The sequence below is a fragment of the Peromyscus eremicus genome, chromosome 5 (assembly GCF_949786415.1).
Source record: "Peromyscus eremicus chromosome 5, PerEre_H2_v1, whole genome shotgun sequence".
NCBI lineage: Eukaryota > Metazoa > Chordata > Mammalia > Rodentia > Cricetidae > Peromyscus > Peromyscus eremicus.
In genome coordinates, this window is record NC_081420.1 from 13433395 (window position 1) to 13454921 (window position 21527).

Here is a 21527-nt window from a genome sequence, read left to right on the forward strand (position 1 = left end):
TAATTGCTGAGCCACCTTTCCAGCCCCCAAACCAAAACTAACTAGGAATAACTAACCCGGCAGGTGAAGACCTCTACAGCAAAAGCTTTACAAGACCAGAGAAAGAAGACACAAAGTGGAATGATCTTCTGTACTCACCAACTGTCAAAAATCACACTGTAAACAAAAGCTGTGTACTTCCCATCAAAATCCCAGTGACATTCCTTACAAAACTATAAAGAGCAATCCCAAAACTGGTATGGAAGCACCAAAGATCCCCAATAAACAGAGCAATACTAAGCAGAAGAGTAAAGGACCCCAGACCACACTCTCTTTCATATGTGGTCCCTAGATTTGAAGTTTTGCATCTCTAAGGTGTACAGCTAATGCTAGGAAGTGGACAGTGAGGGGGCAAAAAAAGGTTTTGAGAGTGGGTTGGGGAGAAGAAAAAACTATACATATGTTATAAAAGCTGAAGGAGGGTTTCTGAGGGGAACGTAGTAGGGAAAGGAGGGAAAGAATCAACAAAATGAAGTGTATATGAAAAACCCACAATGAAACCCATTACTAATTCTAAAAGAAAAACAAAAAAAGAAGTCCAATTGGTAGCCAATATTTAATACACTATGTGTGTACACTAAGCCTGTCAATTATCACAGTTCCACCATTAGTCAGTCGGTCCTACACTGAACTTGGCTGCATGGATTAATTACTGGTGATTCTTCCCAGTCTAGTTGGTACTGTTAACGTCAAAGCGATCCTTTTCCTTTGGATTCTACAAAATTTAGAAGAAAATAGTTAAATAAAAATCTTGGTCTTCTTTGCAAGACACAAACTAACATTAGAAACTTGCTTGGCTGGCAGCTGTTACTTTATAAAATTTCTAGGTGATGCTGTCATTTCCTGGTGTGAAATAGCAACAAAAACCAAGATCAAATAGAACAGTATGTCCATGAAAGTCATCATCAGTTCATCTACACACTGTGGGTGGGTAGATGGTGCCTGAAGGAACACCACAGTACATTAGGGAGTTAATTCATGTTCTGACAGACTTAAGACCTAATACACTGTGGACCTCTCAGATACTTTGGATACCTCTTGGAGACCTGTCCAACCTGAGTAGTTATGACTGAAATAGCCCATTTTCAAGATGAGGCAAGAAAGCATGAAGCTCAGTAGATGTGGTGTGTTAGTTAGCCCACTTCTAGACCTAGGTAAAATTATTGATTAGTTGTCAAACTTCAGGCAAGTTTCTTAATCTCTTTGGGGATCAGTTTTTGCATCTGTAATAAGAGCTCATGGCTCCAACTTGACAAGGGTACCATGAGAATGACGTGAGATCACACCAGAGACCAACAAGGAGGGGGAGAGACACTCTCCATCAGTGACTGGCGTCTCTATCTTATTTACAGTTTACTCTGAAGAGTGTGTACATTCCTGTAGGTGATCTGCCTGTGCATGTACATGAATGTGTAGATGGAGGTCGGAAGCTGACATCTGGTGTCTTCCTCAGTCACTCTCCACCTTAAGTTTTTGAGACAAGGTCTCTCATTGACCCTGGAACTCAGAAGATTCAGTGAGGTGACTGGTCAGGGAGCTCCAAGGATCTACCTGTCTCAGCACTCCCACCACTAACCCAGCACTGGGTTACAGATGTATACTACTGCAGCTGACTTCTAAGTTAAACTAGGGTCCTATGCTTGCATGCAAAGCAAACGTCACAGTCTGTCAATCCCCAGCACTTACTCTTTAAAAGCAAATTAGTGAATTGGGTGTGGTAGTGTGTGCCTTTCATCCCAGCACTTGGGAGGCAGAGGCAAAAGGATCTCTGTTGTAAGTTACATCAGCCTGGTCTGCTTGAGTTCCAGGCTAGCTAAGGATGCATACTAGCGAGACTTTGTATCTTTGAAAGAACAAAACAAACAAAAAAATAAAAATAAAAAGTCCATGCAAATTAATAAAACATACGAAACCCCCCATTTTCAAGATAGTACCTTGAAATGGAGACCTATTCCCCATTCACATGGAGGGGGGTGGGAGAGTTAACATAACATCTAAAAATAAGAACAAACCACTGTACCTAAGTTCACTTAGATGCCGTCTCAACTATATTTTCACTCAAGACATACTTTAATCTTACAGCATCCCAAACAACTTCATGGAACAAAATCCAGAAAGCCCTGTCTTGATGCCAGTCTCCCAAACCCAGCAGGTACCCAGCACACAGCAAGTACACAGATGATTTCCACTAAAAACAAAATGAAGGACATGGCTATAGCACTTGCCTAAACTGTTAAGGCCCTGGACTAGACTCCCAACAGGGACAGTGATCAAAATTAACACATACCATTTCTCTGTGGTAAAGGTAACTCCTGAGTTCTCCTAGCACCTCATAGGGATGGGTGTGTATGCTGACCGCAGCTCTCCTGACTTCACCTCAGCATCTAACTGTAAGGGTCGCCCTGAGCCTACCCACTACTGTGGGCAACAACAGGACAGGTACTGTGGAGGATGGAGGGATGAGAGCTGAGGAGCTGAGGTTCTGTTTTATATTTGGTTTTCATTTAAAAAAAAAAAAATCTGTTGTAGGAAGAACCCTGTGTTGAAAAGCAAAAGCTCACTGATCTGGTCCAACATTTACTTCAGACATGGGCAAGCTGCAACCAGAACACAAAGCAATCTGCAAAGCTCCTTAGCCCTGCTCACTCCATTCAAGACATTAATAGCCAGCACCCAACAAGGGAACTTTGGATTTCTTTCTCCTCAGCCCTCTGTCCACTTCAAATTTGCAGTGAAAATTCTCTCATTTCACCTTCTAGGGCACAGCAATGCACTCAAGACTCCGGACCTTAAACAAGTCTGTGAAAGCAACAGATGGAGTTCCCCACAATGTGGAACAAACAATATGAGCTCTTTTTGTTGCTTTGCCTGTGAACCCTGAACTGCTGGTTGTTTTTGTTTTGTTTTTTTTTTTCATTTATTTTTTGACGATTTCATACATGTTTATTTCTTGTGCCTGAAGGGGTCAAGCCCACGAGACAGTGAATGCTCAACATTACTCAGGAAAGGAAACACGAAATCCCTTGCTCAAAATATATGCATAACACAACTATGGGATCAAATAAATGTAGTTGGACTTTCCTTTGGGCTGCCAGGTCACAAACAGTGACACAGAGACTTATTAATTATGAAAGCTTGGCCTTAGCTTAGATTTGTCTCAACTAGCTCTTATAATATAAATTAGCCCATTTATATTAATCTATGTTCTGCCACATGGCATTTCCTCTCTTTCATCTTGCACCTCCTGTTTTCTATCCTGGCTGGTGACTCCACCCTTTTTTCCCAGTGTCCCCTCTGTCTCCAGAAGTCCTGCCTAACCTCTTTCTAGCTATTGGCCATTCAGCTCTTTATTAAACCAATCACAGCAATTTATCTTCACATAGTACACAAATATCCCACAACAAATGTCTAACTTCTTAAGGCAATGAAATTTTAACCAATGGTAATCATTTAAAAATAGGTTTTTAAAAGGGAGTAGAGTGCTAAAACACTGCACCTTAATATTCTTAACTTCTTTTACATGGCAGAAATCTATTCTGAGTGAGCTGCTTTGGTCTTAGAAAGAAGGTATTTCACTTGTCCCTTACCCACTGTCTAATATCTGTAGTTTGTATTTCTGCCTTACTGTTACTCTCTATTTGAGACAAGAGACAGCTTACCATTCATGCCACACTAATGAGTAGAGGCACCGCATAAATGGATACAGCATCACTGAATACAGCAAAAGCAGGAAGATGATGAAACAAGGTAAGGTTTATTCTGTTCTCAGGGAACAGCACACTTACCTACTTTCAAATTTTTGCTTTCTAGGTCACTTAAGGTGAGTATTATATTTACATTGTACACTCATCTTAATGAGAGACAAGTCTAGTTCAATCATCAACCATTACTGAGGAAACTCTTGTTTACCAACCTTCCATGACCAAAAGACTTCCTATTCTCTTCAGCTCCACTGAGGCAATGAAGAGACTCAAATCTCCCCTGTGAATCACTTGGGAAGAACTGCTGCAGGATGCTTATGCAGTGGCAGGAGGAGGAGAGCCTTCATGGATAACTTCCATCCCTTACATTCTCAAGTCACTGTTAGAGTGGTATACCAATGACACTGGAGTACAGTCACCTCTGCATAGCAACTACAGGACTAGAACACACTTGTCACTTTAAATACATGACTATTGCCAGGCCTGGTGACATGCTTGCACACAGCAGTTTGGAGGCTGAGTCAGGAGAATTACAAGTTTTAGGCAAGCTCAGACAATACAATGAGATGATGTTTCAAAAAAACAAAACAAAACTGTTTAAGTCTATTTTAAATGGGTATGCTTTCTATACATTACAGATACAAAGAGGAGCATGGCAACTGGCTAGGTGGACCTAGCATCAGATATCTCTGTTCAGCACTTGGCTAAGGTTTTAACCTTAGCCCCATCCCCAAACACACACACACACACACACACACACACACACACACACACACACACACAGTTATTTTCCACCATCCAGTGGGCTCCCATTAAGAGAGAGGATAGCCATGACTCAAAGGCTTTTGCCAGCTGAAGTGCATACCTGACACACTTCATTCAGTCCAAGGAGAGGGAATGGACAGGGGGTGACCACACTCAATTACTATGCATTAGTGGAGGTGAGCTAAGCAGCTCTGGCGTGAGAGGTAGTCCTGGTGCTGCTATCTAAAAACAGGGGTGAGCATTGCTTACTTGTGAGATGTCCTCTTCTTCATCATGCTTGCAGAGACTCCAGCATGGCCTACGAGAGAGGCAAGTTACAGTCAGCAAAAAGTGGGTTAAAACAAAACCGTACTTCACATAGCCTGGAATAGGTCATTAACCACCAACATGTTAGAACCACTTGTTTATTTGACTTCTGAAAAGGAGATACTCTGAGCAGACAAAAATGACAGCAAATGGTTCTTTGCTTCCAGATCAGCCATAAAAATAAAACCAGTTACACATACAAAATTAAGTAAGAAACACACCTGACCATAAAGCAGTAAACAGTACAGAACTCAACTAGTCTTCCCCTCATAATCTAGGAAACATGGGGACCATCTAGTTTGAGAGACCAGGAAGCAAAGGAGCTGAAAGCTGCCCAACAAATGAAGCAGCGCCCACCACTGGCCCTGAATTCATTTCTGAAAGTCATTTTTGGAGGATGGTATTTGAAGGGAGCAGGACCTTGCCAGGTGGAGTGTCACACTGGAGTTAGAACTGTTTGTCATTAACATGTAACAGTGCAGTGTATACAGGGAGAGCTACTTAGAAGAGAACTCCAAACCTCAGCGAGCTAGGGGTCAGCAAGGGTCCACACTCTGGCTAAACAGGAATCTGAATGTGAGTAAATTCTGAGAAATCACAAATCAATAAAGCTGTTCAAATTCCATCTAGCCACTTCTTGGACTAGTGAGGCAATCAGAAACAAAACAAAACAAAATCTAAAAAACAACACTCCTCAAGAAATCCACAGCAGCCTACATAAAACATAATACCAAAAACCATCCTCAACACCTGCCTGACAAACTTAACACCTTTTAAAATGGCCAACTACTTCTCTTAAAAATTATTAGACACACTCACACACACACAGAGTAACCCAGCTTTGGTGCCATATGCCAGCATTAGGGGGAGGGGACTGGTTTTGCAGACCAGACACCAATAACCAAGTAGGTTATAATCTAAACAAAATATTTAGCACACAGGGACATTAAAAGGTAAGTAGACACATCCAACTAATCCCTAGACTCAGGAAATATACAAGAAAACAAATCAAACCAGGAAGCAGTAAGTCGCTAGCACTGAAGACCCACTGGGGTGACTAGTAGGCTATGTAGATCAGTAAGGTCAATCCATATCCACATAAACTCCCCAAACCTGCACAAAGACATAAATAACTGAGAATGAAACCAGCCCTAGAGACCCAGAGAGCAGCACCCACAGGCCTAACATGTGGGAAACTAGACTGTAATAAAGAAAGGAGGAGCAAGGGACAGCAACTGCAAGTGGAAGTGTGATGAAGCGCATGAGGCACAGGTTGGTGAAGAAGCACAAGGGCAGCTGTGCACAGTACCCCCTAAACTAACTGCTGAAAACCACGGGTAATGTTTTCACGAGTGCAAAAAAAACCAAAAACCACTTCTAAACACATAGATACAGGGAATCAAGATTTGCTGTAAGGAACAACTTAAACCAGGAGACCGTGATTCAATCTGCTACTCACCTGTTGACATGGTATCTTTCAGTCCAGCTGCACCAAACAAGGACTGAGACAAACTTAACTTCAGGACAAATAATGTCACCATGGATCACAAAATACACTTCAAAATAGTATGGTTAATTAATCAAAAATCCACAATAACCTTAAATACACATAAGCCTAATTACAGAATACCGAAATCCATGAAAACAGGAAAAAAAAAAAAAACACATCTACATTATGCACACTTAGTTACATAAATGCTCTTCTCTTGGCAACTATGGTTAACAGGTGGGTAGAAAACTTTAGAAAAGACACAGATACCTGAGCACCACAACAGACAGCTTGAAACCATGTCAAAACATTATTTCCTCTGGACCCCAGAGTAACACTCACCCAGATGTACCAGCCATATGCTTAGTCATAACATGGGTCTAATAATATACTTAAATATTCTGAAATCATACAAAATGTATTTGCTTACCAGGTCAGCATTTTAAATTGGGCATAGAAACAAGAAAGTTCTCCAAATAGTTAAACAGAATAAAAAACACAACCTATTGAGCTTAGAGGTTACAAAGGAAGCAGCACTTTTACCCACCAGGTATACACATAAAATGGCCAAGAATGAAGAAGTCTTCACCACAGGGCAGAATGGTTCTCTGGGAGGCAACAGGGCTGAGACTGGAAGGCTTCTTCACTGTGTGCAAACTCCCATTCCTTGTCCTTATATTAAGGTGCCTTTACAGCTTCTCAACACTAACTATAGGCACTAATCAGCCACTATAGCTCTCAATCAGAGACAAAGATGGCATGTTGGGGACCTGATTGCCAGGAGAGCCACCTGGACCCACTGAGGGAAGAGCAAAGATAACAAGAAAAGAAGTGTGTGACAGCTACAAGGTCAGCCAGAAGTGGGAGCAGCCATCCCTGATGTGTCCCTAGACAGCTCTGACAGGTGCAAAGGAAGGATTCATCAAGGTATGCTAGAACTACATATAACGTACCAGGTGTTTCCACCCCCTCTCCCATCCCATAGTATCCCACTCCTCACAACCCCCACCCTATAAGCCTACTCTGGGCACACAGCCTGCTAGCTTCTAGAAACAGGTACCTCAATGTAACAAAGCCAGGCCATTGTCTCTGATCCCTGAAGCAAAACTTCTGTAGCAGGCTTTCTTGGACTCCCAGCTCCCAAATCATAACACAAAGACTTATTATTAATTATGAATGGTTGGCCTTAGCTTAGACTTGTTTCTATCTAGCTTTTTTTTTTTAACTTAAATTAACCCATTTCTATTAATCTATGTGCTGCCCTGAGGCTTGTTTACCTATCTATGTGCTATCCATCCTGCTTTCCTGCTTCTTCCGTGTCTGTCTGTCCCCTTTTCATAACACCTTAACATAAACAAGTATTATGCAATACAAATATAAGAAATCTTTATTTAAACAAATATTCTATTCCAGAACACTTCACTGTGTACTATGTATCATGTCAGTGTTGACTTTCTCACTGAGAACCTGTTATTTCACTGGGCAAGAAAAAGTAGGTAAGCATTATGCCAAAGTAACTGTCTAATCCTAGATAAAAAGATAGAATTCAAGCCATACGGTGAGACTGAGGCTCTGGAGACAAGCAACATGGCTGCCTGACATGATCTGAGGAGTCAGTGGTGACTGGGAACACAGTGCAGTCAAGAGACTGATGAGACAGAGGCCATGCAAGGAGTCCCAAAGCTCCAGAAAATTAAACTGTAACCAGACAATCTCCAGTTTCTGGCCCAGCTCGTCAAGAGTTTAAGTTGCTCCTCTGTCCTTATCACAAGCAAAACACTAAAAATCTCCACAGTGCTTCTTAGATTGAGCAGAGAATCAGTCACAAAACAGCAACTGCTCCTAAGTTAGAAAGCTGCAGATGAACAGAGAGGATGGTACTAGGCTGTGAGACCCCATCCAGGAAGCCGTGCAGGAGCCTCAACTAGTGCTGCTGGAGTCCCTAGAGCCCAGTCAGACAGTGGGGTCGAGACATACTCTTAAAAGAGGCCTACACTTTAGTTTACCTGTAAAAGCTGATAATCTGGACAAGTGCTCCTGTGCCCCTAAGGCAGGGTGGCTGAGAATCACACATGATATTCATGCCCAGGAGGTTGAGCCAATCATAGAACCAGAGAATGAGTTAATGGAAAGAGTGAGCAACAAAACCAGACAGGTAGGAGAGGAGATGAAATCATTTCAAACAAAGAAAGAAGCCAGGCATGGATGCACACCTCCAGTCCCAGAAGTGGGAAGCAGGGGCAGGAGGACCACATAAGACCACGGCCAGCACAGTCGACATGGCAAGTTCAAGGCTACCCATGGTGAGACCTAGAAAAGCTGGGCTTCTTTATTTTTCTTTTTTTTTTTTGGTTTTTCGAGACAGGGTTTCTCTGTGTAGCTTTGCGCCTTTCCTGGGACTCACTTGGTAGCCCAGGCTGGCCTCGAACTCACAGAGATCCGCCTGGCTCTGCCTCCCGAGTGCTGGGATTAAAGGCGTGCGCCACCACCGCCCGGCTAAAGCTGGGCTTCTTTAAACAGAAAACACTACACGCTGGCTATGGTGTCTGTGGCAAGAGAACCAAAGGCATAGGGCCAGCGTGGGCAACAAGTTCTGAAACATTAATAACCTCATTTAAACTTTGTCACACACTTTTTTCAATGTTCAAATGCCTAGAAGGTTACGTACTCAAAAGTTTTATTTATCAGTGTAGCTTGTTGGCAAATGCCTTGTGGTGATCCTAACACTGGGAGTCCCAGGCAGGAGGATCAACATGCTCAAGATCCTGTGGCCAAAAAAAAGGGGAAGGAAAGAAAAGACAGGCTGGCTGGCTCATTCACTAATTTTATAAAACATTGTGTAAGGTTATTTGTTTGTTTGGGAGGAGAGGGTTTTAAAAATCAACACTTTTAAGCTGGGCAGTGGTGGTACACACCTTTAATCCCAGCACTTGGGAGGCAGAGAGGCAGATCTCCGAGTTTGGGGCCAGCCTAGTCTATAGAGCGAGTTCCAAGACAGCCAGGGCTACACAGAAAAACCATGTCTTACCCTCCCCCCCACACACACAAAAAAAATCTACACTTTTATTCCTGTTACTTTTAGCCATGTGCCACAAAAAAATCAGAATGGGTTCCTATTTCAGTGGATGGGTTCAGGCTTAGTTTTTGGTTTAGTTTTGTTCCTGAGACAAGACTTCACGTAGCCCAGGCTGGTCTGGAACTTGCTATGTAATGGAAGATGGCCTCGAATTCCTGATCTTCTCGACTCTACTTCGTGTGCTAGAATTACAGGTCCACAAGGCCTCCTTCAGTTCAGATCCATACCAGTAAAGCTGCTTCAAAACTGAGTAAGATCCTCCTTCTGCCCCAAAGCTACTCAATCTCCTAAATCTCTCTAAATCTTACATTCTAACATTTCAGCTTCTTCAAGTAAAAATAAAGCCTTGATTTATTATACTCTTAAACAGATACTTGGAATTCACTTGTTTACCACTTACCTATAAATTGCTAGGTTATACAGAAAACAGTATTTAGCACGGGGGTTCCCTTTTCAAGAAACCAAAGCTCTTCTTTCACATGCAGCACTAGAAATGGAGAAGATCACACTGCCAGGTACTATGTGAAATCGCTGTTCTATGTTCTAAAATGTACGTCACACTGAAATACACGCAGAGCTGCAATGCTTACCTGCATCAGCTCTGGACCGCTGGCCAGGTGTCTTCCCGAATGGGGTCTTCATTCATCTGTATTTATGTGAGCAGCAGAGCTGCTAGACTAGGGTGAAAATCCAATATTTTTAGATATGAAGCTTCCTTCCCACAGGTCAGTGTTCCTGTTAATCCACCATCCAGGTTGTCTCTTTCACAAGTTCAGCAAAAACATGTAGAATCCCAAGCACTCTGTAAATTGAACATCAAGACAACAAAATGCCAGTGAGCCTCTAAAGATGACACAAAATGTAAGCACAATTCTCAGCTAAAAGGCACTGATCCCTACAGCAATGCCGTGGTTCCCAGCAAAGACAACGTCTGACAGTGTGAAAGGGAAGTCTGGGACGGGTGCAGACCCAGTGGAGAGAAGAGGCTATACAGAGACTAGAGAGCCCTTTCCTGTTACAGCCTAAAGCACCCTGCTGCTAAGCACCAGGGCCACGAACGTCGGGATTGGAGAGCACAGCCTTTTTCCTGGGGGGTGGCAATGGTGCAGGTCACTCAGTAAGGGGAGATGCAGTTGGCATACCAAGGCTTTGGAAAAAGATGACATTAATTTTGCTTCTCTCTTTCTGTTCCCAACCTCTCAGAAAAAGATTCCACTAACCCAAGAAAACTCCCAAAGAAACGTGCCCACCCATACAGATGCTAAATTGTTTCACAAAAGCAGAACCATTTATATCAAATTTGGTTCCAGGAACTCTATAGTCCAGGTAATAAAACACATCCATATACATCTCAATCAGACATTTTTCCAACTGCTATAGGGTAATAGTGTTACTGGCTTAGATAACTGCTCCTGTAGCCAGTCTTTTATTTCAGGTGGCCACTTGTAACTGCTAAATAAACAATTACAGAAATCTCTGTACCATCACCCCTCCACGGTTTTACCATCTTCTCCTATTCAGTCTCTACCTAAGATTACAAGGAGGGTTCATCACAGCTCAATGGTCTTCCCCTGGCCCTTTCTGCTGTGCTTAGAGATAAAGCACTAAACACGAAGGTAAAACACGTAAGCTTTTATGTCAAACTTAAGTCTCTTGTAAGCTGAGCAGCATTCAGCACTGCCCCAGTCACAGCTCGGCAGACAGGCTTGCCATGTACACTACAAAGAACTTCCCACCACCCCAAGTGACAGCTGCCCAGGACCCCTTATAAGACAGAATGCAGTGTCAATGGGTCAACCAATTCCAATCTTTCTCTGCATGAATTTTACCACTAGAGTATCAGTATCGGTGGCATACAACAAACATGATAGAGTGGTTCCCAACTTTGAAAGCTAACCCCTGGGGCTACAGAGATGGCTAGGCTCTGAAGAGATCTTGCTTCTTGTACAGAAGAGCCTAAATTTAGATCCCAACACCCACACAGAACCCACAATTCCAAGGGATGACACCCTCTTCTAACCTTGGGCCCCAGGTACACCCATAGTGCACACACAGGAAGGCAAAATAATTCACTACATATAAAATGAAAGCAAATCTTTTTTGTTTGTTTGTTTGAAACAGCATCTTACTGTTGTAAGACAGCCCTGGCTGGATTCAAACTACAAAGCTACCCATAACTCCACCCCTCTTCTGCTGTGAGATGTCTTTCTGTATGCTGTAAATATGTGTTGCTCTGACTGGCTGATAAATAAAGCTGTTTGGCCTATGGCAAGGCAGCTTAGAGGCAGGCGGGAAATCCAGGAGAAAGACAGGAAGAAGAAAGGCAGAAGCAGAGCCACCATCCCACCATCCAGAGCAGCAGGTAATGGCACACAGGTAAAGCCACAGAACACACAGTGACATACAGATTAATAGAAATGGGTTAAGTTATAAGAGTTAGCTAGCAAGAAGCCTGAGCCACTAGGCCATACAGTTTGTAAGTAGTATAAGCCTCTGTGTGTTTAATTGGGTCCCAGCGGCTGCGGGACTGGGCCGGACACAGGAAAACTTCGACTACACTCTTCTCTGCTTTTATTTACAAAACTACGAAAAAACTTGTATACATATCAACGCACTCAAGAGCCTCATTCCTGATTTGAAATTTTAGGTAACTAATATTCTGAAGTGTAGGTGTGTCCTTCTCACTAGGAGGTTTCAACTATCTTGGCAACATTTTCTGTTGCTATTTCAAGTTTAATTTAACAAGCCTTTAAGAAAAGTGAGGAGTTGCAAACTTGGGGTCTTCTGCTTCCCCTTGTAATGTGCATGCATACACACATCACTTGTGAGCATACAGCACCAGTATACAGAGGCCCAAGGACAGCCTGGGGAGTCAGGCTATACTCTGTCCTGTTCCAGTTTGTCTCTGTTGTTCTTCACTTGTGCCTGACCAATGAGCTTCCAGGGATTTTCCTGTCCCCATCTCTCTGTAGGACTGCTGGGATTACAGATACCCATGCTATGTCTGGTTTACATGCCAAGTACTTTTCACCACCGAGTCATTTCCCCAGGTCTACATGGGACTTTTCAAGCAAAATAATGTGCATTAACGTTACTAGAAAAAAGCCACGCCTATTGCTAATTAGAACTTCATGATTGTGGAATTAGCTGGAATGCTACAGATCCAATCTTAGCCTATCTTTAGTCTCTATTAACCCACTGTTTACCTAAGTGTCTGACCTAACACCCTTCTAACTATCAGATAAAACCCTTCTCAGAATGTATAAAACATCTTCATATAGCCTTTAACAGGCTCCTCCGCTTTGCTGTAATCTACCTACCTGATGTTTCTACTAAATATCTTTATGACTTCATTTTGTTCCCAAACTATAAAAATTCCATGAAACCATTTCCACGTTGATTTGGAGCACAACATTCAGAATAGCCTTAATCTCAATTCCTAGGCCAGCCATAAGATCATATTCCCTTTGAGATAAGAGTTGTATTTACTGTTAGTAACAATGCAACCAACATTTCTACATTCTTGAGTTACACTCAGTGAATACAGTCTAATTTCATTCCAATTCTTGTTTAAAACCATCAAGAAATCCAGCTGGCTTCCCAAGACACTGAGTATAGCTTCTGAGCCCTGTTTTTGTCCGAATAGATGCCACAAAGTGCTTTGAAGTCAGGTAAGGAAGAGCATTCTGAAAATGAATTGCTCTTTTGACTAGAACTAATTCAATTCATTCAAGTGTTCTAAAGACACAGATCATCTTTAAGTTACTGTATTATGTGGTTAGTTTAGTAAATAAAAACTGAAGGAAAAATTAAACAAATCTAGTCTTTTCTAGGACAGCAGACACTATATTGGTCTCCTCTCCTACCCCAGTGCTGTAGAAAACAGTCCCCAAGTGGAACTTATAAGCCACTGAAAAAGAAGAGGCTGGAGAGATGGCTCAGTGGTTAAGAGCACTGCTTGCTCTTTCTAGGTTAAATCCACAGTACCCACATCACATACAGCTCACAGTCATCTGTAACTCCAGTTCCACGGGATCTGACTCCCTCTTCTAGTGTCCTCCAGCATGTGGTGCAAAGAAAAGCAAAATACCCATACACATACTAAAGATAAAAGATGAGGAATGGGGAACAGACAATCCTGACACAGACAAGGGAAACGTTCTTAAGAGGTTACCTGCAGTATCTCTCCCTACACACACAAACACACACAGAGGGGTGGGGGTCAGAGAGAGGCTTTATAATGTAGACTGGGCTTTCATTTCTGGGAGACCAAATGATTATCCTTCAATAACATCCCAAAGTCCCCCGTAAGATGTTGAAGAGATTTATAAAAACACACTGTACTGACTGGCCACACAGGGCAAACACTATTGTATGTGCTTTCTGTGGACTCTTTCAAGCCTTCCACACAACATGCTGCAGATACCACACCCCACTACTGCAAACTGAACAGGCCATCAAAGTACAATAACCTTGTCAAGGTCACACAGACTACAGCAGACCTGCTGAAATAAATGCTCTACTATAAAGAAAAAAGAGAAAGAAGCACGCACATAAGCAGGCATGGTGAAGCATGCCTGTGACCCCAGCACTGCGGGTACTGAGGCAGCACGATGTGCCCTCAAGGCAAGCCTGGACTGCACAAGGCAAGCCTGGACTGCACAGCGATCATGTGGGTGGGATGGGCACAACAAAAGCCAAATGACATGTATTCTACCTTGGAGGTTAAGAAATGAGTATTTTCAGGGGAGGCCTTACCCTCTCTAAGGAGTGGATGGGGCGTTGGGGAGGGGGGTGGGAGGAGGGGAGGGAGGGGGAACTGTGGCTGGTATGTAAAATAAAAAAGAAATTTAAATTTAAAAAAAAGAAAGGTATTTCAATTTTTCAGACAGCAGGCATGATGGCTTGTGCCACCTATAATCTGGGCACTCAAGAGGCTGAGGAAGGAAGATCTCAAGTATTAGGCCAATCTGGGTTCAAATTAACAAGCAGTAATAGCCATGTGTGAAGAAGGGACATGAAAAAGACTTCTTCTGCCAGCTGCTGTCACCAACACTATTCATTTATGAGAACTCTGATAATTGCTGAAGTCTTAACACCAGATCCTCTAATGGAGAAGCATACAGGCGTACTAACTGCCCAAAAACACCACATGTCAACTCAAGTTTGAGCAATCAACCACTTGCATTAAAACATGACGTGGTAAAAGCCTTCTCACTAATGAGATAACTAAAGGCTGTAAGGCCTTGGGCAGCCTCAGGATGGGGGCTGGTTCCCAGAATGGCAACTACCAGGATGAGAGGCTTAAACCTTCAACTTCTAACCCAAACCTCCAGAGAGTGGAAAAGGGCTGAAGACTAAGTCAGTCAGCAATGCCCAACAATGTACCCAATCTTGCCTAGATAATGAGGGTTTGCTAAAACTCAATAATCATTTCAGAGAGTTTCCATGTAGGTGAATACATATATCTGAGGCAGGTATCCCCAGGGTCTTTGTAATAAACCAGAAACCTAGCAAATTCACCTTTCCTGAGGCCCAAGCTATTCTAGCAAATTATTAAACTTAGTTAGGTACAGCCTATGGTTAGAAACAATGATGATAACCTAGAAAGGTAACACAACTTGGCACTGTGTGTGGTCTAAGGAATCCGACACTGCATCTCCATGGAGACGGTGTCAGAACTGAGTAAAACTATAAAACCAACCACCAGTCAATGTCCAGAGAACTTGTAGTTATGAAGAAAGAGCACACACTCATTGACAGCACCATTCTATGCTGAGTGACAGAGAAAACACACACACACACACACACACACACACACACACACACACACTTTTCTTTCTAGCATGGTGAGAGGAACATACATTATCAAAAACATTTACATAATAAGGGGCATCTGATTAAAAAATATGAATACAAGATCTACCCGGACAAGAAGGAAGTTATTTTCTTAGGTCTGGCACTCATTAAAATGTCATGATGTCTGCAATCTAAGGCAACTTTCAAAATCTTTGATGAAGGAAGGTAAAGGTCCACAGCAGCAAATGAAATCTTGATTAAGAGTATACAGCTTGGATCACTCATAATAATTCAACTTTTTCTGTGCAGAAAACTTCACTTTGACAGACAGTTCTGAGTTCCAAGCCAGTCAGGGATATAGAGGCCCTACCTTAAACACAAAATCAACACAGGTACTAGTAGGGAAACACATGCTATTATTTTTGCAAAACTGCAAAAGCCTGATGATAATCTGATGACCTTCTAATAGTTGGTGTTAACTTTGGTCAGAAGCTGCTTTTTGCAGTGGACTAGTTACCACAGAGATCCATAACTGGTCAAAGTGCTGAGATTAAGAGTACCAAACACTTACCCCTAAACAGAACATCTTTATCACTCCCTCTGCAGCTGAAAGAATGTAAAAGTGGAAGGGAGGAGTGTTATAGAACACTTCTAGGCATGACATGGGTGGTTCACTCTTGAATTTTAGTAGCTGTCTGCCTAAGATCTGAACAAGACGGAGACAACCAGTTATGTCATAGAGGGGCAGAGGCTCATGAGGCTTGAGACGTGAAGCCTAAGGAATCTGAGTATCTACAGGCAGTTAATGTTGGAGAGGAGAAAACATTCTTCAGTGATACAGCCATTGGTAGGATGCCCATGCTCCTGTAAATAACCCTTCACCTCCTTTAAGTAACTTAACCCTCAATAAACTCAGTGAGCTGGTTTTTTTTTGTTTTTTTTTTTTGTTTTTCGAGACAGGGTTTCTCTGTGTAGCTTTGCACCTTTTCCTGGAACTCACTTGGTAGCCCAGGCTGGCCTCGAACTCACAGAGATCCGCCTGCCTCTGCCTCCCAAGTGCTGGGATTAAAGGCGTGCGCCACCACGGCCCGGCAAACAAGCCGACAGGCGGATCTCTGTGAGTTCGAGGCCAGCCTGGTCTACAAAGCAAGTTCCAGGAAAGGCACAAAGCTACACAGAGAAACCCTGTCTCGAAAAACCAAAAAAAAAAAAAAAAAAAAAAAGACATGAAAGTAGAAACGAAACTAGTTGTGAAAAGGAAGGGGGATTGAACAGAGTGGGAGAGACAAGAGAGGGTGATGGGGATGAATAAGATACCTCATATACAGATATAAAAATGTCATAATGAAGCCCCATTGTGTAGAATTAACATATGCTAATAAACTTTAAATACAAGAAAATTCAGTAAAAGGGGCCAGCAAGCCTGATGAAGAAATTCAGTGGTGGAAGGTTGAACACCCAGCCAAGTTTAGAACTGGCTTCAGCAACACAGGGGCTATGTTTTAAAGTATGTAACTTACTCAGATTTTTTTTTGAGACAGGGTCTCATGTAGCCCAGGATGCCTTTGAACTTTTGATTTTTGATCCTCCTGCCTCCCCATCCAGAGCTGAGATGTACACCATACCTGGTTTCATAATGAGAAGGAAGGAAGCCAGGGCCTCATGCATGCTGTGTGTGTGCGCTCTACTGAGTGAGCTGCATCTCCATTCCATCATTCCTAATATAGTGTTTTAAAACTGGAGCTGGCAAAGCGGCTCAGTGGGTACAGGCATTCGCTGCACAAGCCTGGCAATCTCATGTCCATCCCCACAACCAACATAAATATGGAAGAAGAGAACCAACTGCAAACTTGTCCCCTCACCTCCAGATGTGCACTATGACATGTGCCTCAACAGAATCTGGGGGGAGCATATACAGACATTCACCTGCTCATTTCAGTTTTCCCACATACTTGAACTCTCCCACCATAAAGACAAGTGCTCTGGAGATGGAGTTAAGAGGTCACCTAAGTCCAGGAGACTTGGATGAGAGTCCATCACTTTGGAGAACAGAAAAGTCAAGAGCAAAAGGGGTCAATGGGTCAATGGCTTTAGATTCTGTAATTCTGAGAATGCAATTCAGAACCTTCTTAGGAATTAACACTTACTAGAAAATCCAAGTAAAAATGTTCTGACAGATGCTCCCTAAAGCCAAATAAAAGCCCCTGCACATCAACTTCAAAGTTAACATGAATAGTCAAGGAAGGGATAAAGTACCTCAATGGGAGATCATTTGCATGTGCAAAACCCTGGGTTTGATCCCCAGCACCACCAAAAAAAAAAAAAAAAAAAAAAAAAAAGGTAAAAAGGAGAAAAACGGTTCAATTATTTCAAGTTGCTGGAAAAAATGTCCATACACTTTTAAGTGGTTATCCAAGTTCTTCAAAGTGCAAAACACTCCTACCAATTTAAGACAAAAATCATCATTCAGTCTAAAACCAGACACCAAATTTTAACAATGTAGCTCTTAAACATGAACAAAAATCACAAGGACCAGGAACCCAGATAGGAGAAACTGCTACTCTCATTTTTACCCCACTTCTGAAATGCAACACCTCTTCCATAAGATGACACTGTGCACCTGACTCTCAAAAGAAGCCACAGATTTTACCAACCCTCTCTGCTGTAGACCTCAAAACACCTAAAACCCACAACTGTGACAGCTACCAATCTGCTTCTCCAGACTAGCTCTGTGCCAGAAGCAGCAGGTGCCCAGGCACTGACCACAATCCAACGCTGGGCCTGGTCCCCGGCTACCTTGTAGAAGCAGAACTAGCAATCACACCAGTTTTGCACACCAAAGCACGTAGGTAGTCAGCCTTTGTGTAGTCCTCAAGTACCCTCTACATCCTGAAACCTAACTGTCCTAGAGTCAAGATGAGCTCTCAGCTAATGAACGCTAACAAGATGATTGGGAAGAGAGGCTGACCACACCAGAAAGACCAACCAAGGGGTCAGAGGCTGGAGCTTTGAACCCTAGACAACAGCCAAGCATCTAGGGAAAGGAAATACCAAGTATTCAACCAACCAAGATGACACATGAGCCATCAATAATCTGTGGACACACAGGTTCACGTGAGCTTTGCGGACTGACAGGTCTGTGTCAGGAGTCATCTGACCTGACTCCACAGGATGATGCCCTCACAACCTCACCCTGAAGACCTCCTTTGGCTGTATCCTCTTCAGACACAGAGCTATAATTATGAATGTGCTTTCTCTGTGGCTCCTTTGCGAATCATCAAACACAATGACACAAGGAGCACGGAGGCTGAGGACATTTCAGGACTTCATCAACTTGTGCGGGAGAAAGTTTTACACAACCCTGTGCATAAAGGTATATAAGTACACAAATCACATTTATTAATAAATCAAAGAAATTTACTTTATAACAATTCTGATATACTCTATAATTTTATTAAAAATTAGAACAAATTTTCATACTAATGAGAAGAATGTACTTCATTTTTACTCAAAGAATTAAATCTTAGCTGAAATGTTTGAGATTGCAGAATGAAGAATAGCATCATGTTCTCACCAATCATCACTGCTGAGAATGCAGCATCCCAGGAAAGCACAGTACAAATAGGGCCATTTCAGAAATTTTTGAAGTTCTGTCCTAACCCTAAACCAAAATACGCTTAATGATTTTTCATAAAACAATTCAAACAGCAATTTCAAAAATCAAATGCCAACACAATATAATACAAAGCTACACTGATTTGATACTTGCAAGCTAAAAAATGATAGTAAGAAAATAGCGTTTGTTTTTTGCAAGAGCAGAAAATTTTTTATGTACAGTGAAAACACTGTGTGATTCTTAACCTATAGAATCTCTAATCTGTGTGGGATGACTCAAACCCAAGAGCAAAAAGGCAGTGTTCAGAACCAAGGCCACAGTGAAGCTGCAACACACAAAACAGGTGAGGACTGTCAAAAGCCTCAGATTCACTCACTGTTTCACTCTGAGTAGTTCTGGTCATAACACACTCAGAAACCCTTTGATGCTACTAAATTTTCCCACCCCCGTGTTCAGTTATATGACCCTGTATGAGAAGGAGTCAAACTTCTGGAACAGACGATCTTCAAAACTAATGAAGCATCTACTAGCTACTCTTCTCACAGCTTGAGGGGGTAAAAATCAGGTAAGATGAAGGAAGGAAAGATTCCACCCCTTTTAGTCCACACTTCATGGATGAAGAGGACACTAGGGCTCTGCCCCTGGCTATAGAAGCTGACACCACAGCTTGTTGCATTAAATTTCCACCAATCAGGAAACAGCTGTAACTTCCCAGATTTGCCCTCTAGCAACCAACCCACTTTCCTCTAGCAAGGCCTTGCCTGCATCCTTAAAGATTCCATAGGCCCCCCAAACAGTACCAGCTGTGGACAATGTTCAAATGCATGAGCCTCTGGGGACACTTCATACTCTTATAACCACAGATTCATTAAAAACAAAGAAATACAAGCAAGAAAATTTTTATTTATATGTTTATTTAACTGGGTATAGTGCCATATGCCTGTAATCCAGGTACTGGGGGTAGGTGGGTGGAGATAGGATCAGTTATTCAAGGACAGCCTAGACTATTGTGAGACCTTACCTACACACACACACACACACACACACACACACACACACACACACCATTATAGCCCTAGTTAAGGGCACATACTTCTCTCACAGAGAACTGATTCAGTTCCCAGCATATAGATTGGGTGACAACTGCTAGTAACTCCTGCATCAGGGGATCTAAGTCATGTTTTGGTCTCAGAGGGCAACTGCACACACAACAAGGACCCACACAGAGACACATACATATTCATAATTAAAAATAAAAATCTTGAAATTAAACAAGAGTTCCTGTCCACAGATCAAGTATCAACTGACAGTACACTCACAGAACAGCAGAAACTGGAGATACAATTAATTTCAATGTCTTCTGACACTGCAGAATAATCATCAACATAGAATTCTATACACATCAAGAACATTTTTCAAGCAGAGTGTGGTGTCTCGTGCCTGCAACTCCAGCACTAGTGAGGCTGAGGCAGGAGGAAGGAAAGTTTCAGGCATGAATCTAGCACAGAGAACAGTTCTACAACTTGCTTTTTCTCTATAAATGTTAAGCTTCTCACCCAATACATTGAGTTCTGTGTGGTTGACATTCTGTGTACTGTAATAAACTTATCTGGGAGTCAGAGAACAGAACAGCCACTAGATTGGACATAGAGGCCAGAAAATGATGGCACATACACCTTTAATCCTACCACTTGGGAGGCAGAAATGTCTGGATCTCTGTGAGTTCAAGGCCACACTGAAAACAGAGCCAGGCATGGTGACACACACCTTTAATGCCAGCACTTTAGATCTCTTGTCTTGCTTGGGAAGAACACAACATACGCCTTTAATCCCAGGAAGTGATGGCACGAAGCAGAAAGGTATATAAGGCATGAGGACTAGGAACTAGAGGCTTTTAAGCAGTTCAACTGAGACCCTGAGGGGGGCGGGGGTGAGGATTCAGAGGCTTTCAGTCTGAGGATTGGTGGAAACAGGATCGGCTGAGGAGTTGGCAAGATGAGGTTGGCTGTGGCTTGTCCTATTCTTCTGATCTCAGTTTTCACCCCCATATCTGGCTCTGAGATTTTTTTTTTTTATTTGTAAGACCATTTAAGATTCATGTTACAGTTCTGCACCAACCTCACTTATGTATTTTAGACAGGGTCCCCTATATTCCAACGTCACCTTGAACTCTAAATCCTTCTCACTTCTCCCCAGTACTTGAATTATAGATGTGCACCACCAGACCCAATGTATCCAGTACTGGGGAATCAAACCCAGAGCTTCCCACATGCTGGCCCAGCACACTATCTTCTGAGCTACACTCCAGTCTCAGTCTCAGTCTCAATCTCTCTGTCTCTGTCTCTCTCTGTCTCTGTCTCTCTCTCTCTCTTTTGTTTTTTGTTTTTGTTTTTGTTTTTGTTTTTTTCGAGACAGGGTTTCTCTGTGTAGCTTTGGAGCTTGTCCTGGAACACACTCTGTATACCAGGCTGGCCTCAAACTCACAGAGACCCTCCTGCCTCTGTCTGGGATTAAAGGCATGCACCACCACTGCCTGGCTCCAATCTCTCATTTTTAACAAAGGCAAGAATATAATGGATATAATGACTTTTTCTTTTACTTTAACTCTCTCTACCACTGAACAACTGTCAATAGTCTTCCCTATCAGAAACACCACACTTATCTGTGATCTGTGCAAATGCCCAGGAGTGAGGCAAACAACATACGTGTGTGTCAAACTCGGTGAAGCCATCTTCT

The 21527-nt window shown here is 42.5% G+C and overlaps 1 protein-coding gene across 2 annotated transcripts in view; it reads right to left on the bottom strand.

Annotated features, from left to right (window-relative positions):
- Spin1 (spindlin 1) overlaps positions 1–21527 on the bottom strand; it is a 49673-nt gene that overhangs the window by 16728 nt on the left and 11418 nt on the right. For both annotated transcript variants that reach the window (XM_059262952.1, XM_059262953.1), the window contains exons 2-3: positions 9967–10178; positions 4755–4803 (exon numbers count right to left, since the gene is read on the bottom strand). In XM_059262952.1, the coding sequence (XP_059118935.1) occupies positions 4755–4803; positions 9967–10018 (101 nt within the window). In that variant the 5' untranslated portion in view covers positions 10019–10178. The remainder of the gene's footprint in view (positions 1–4754; positions 4804–9966; positions 10179–21527) is intronic.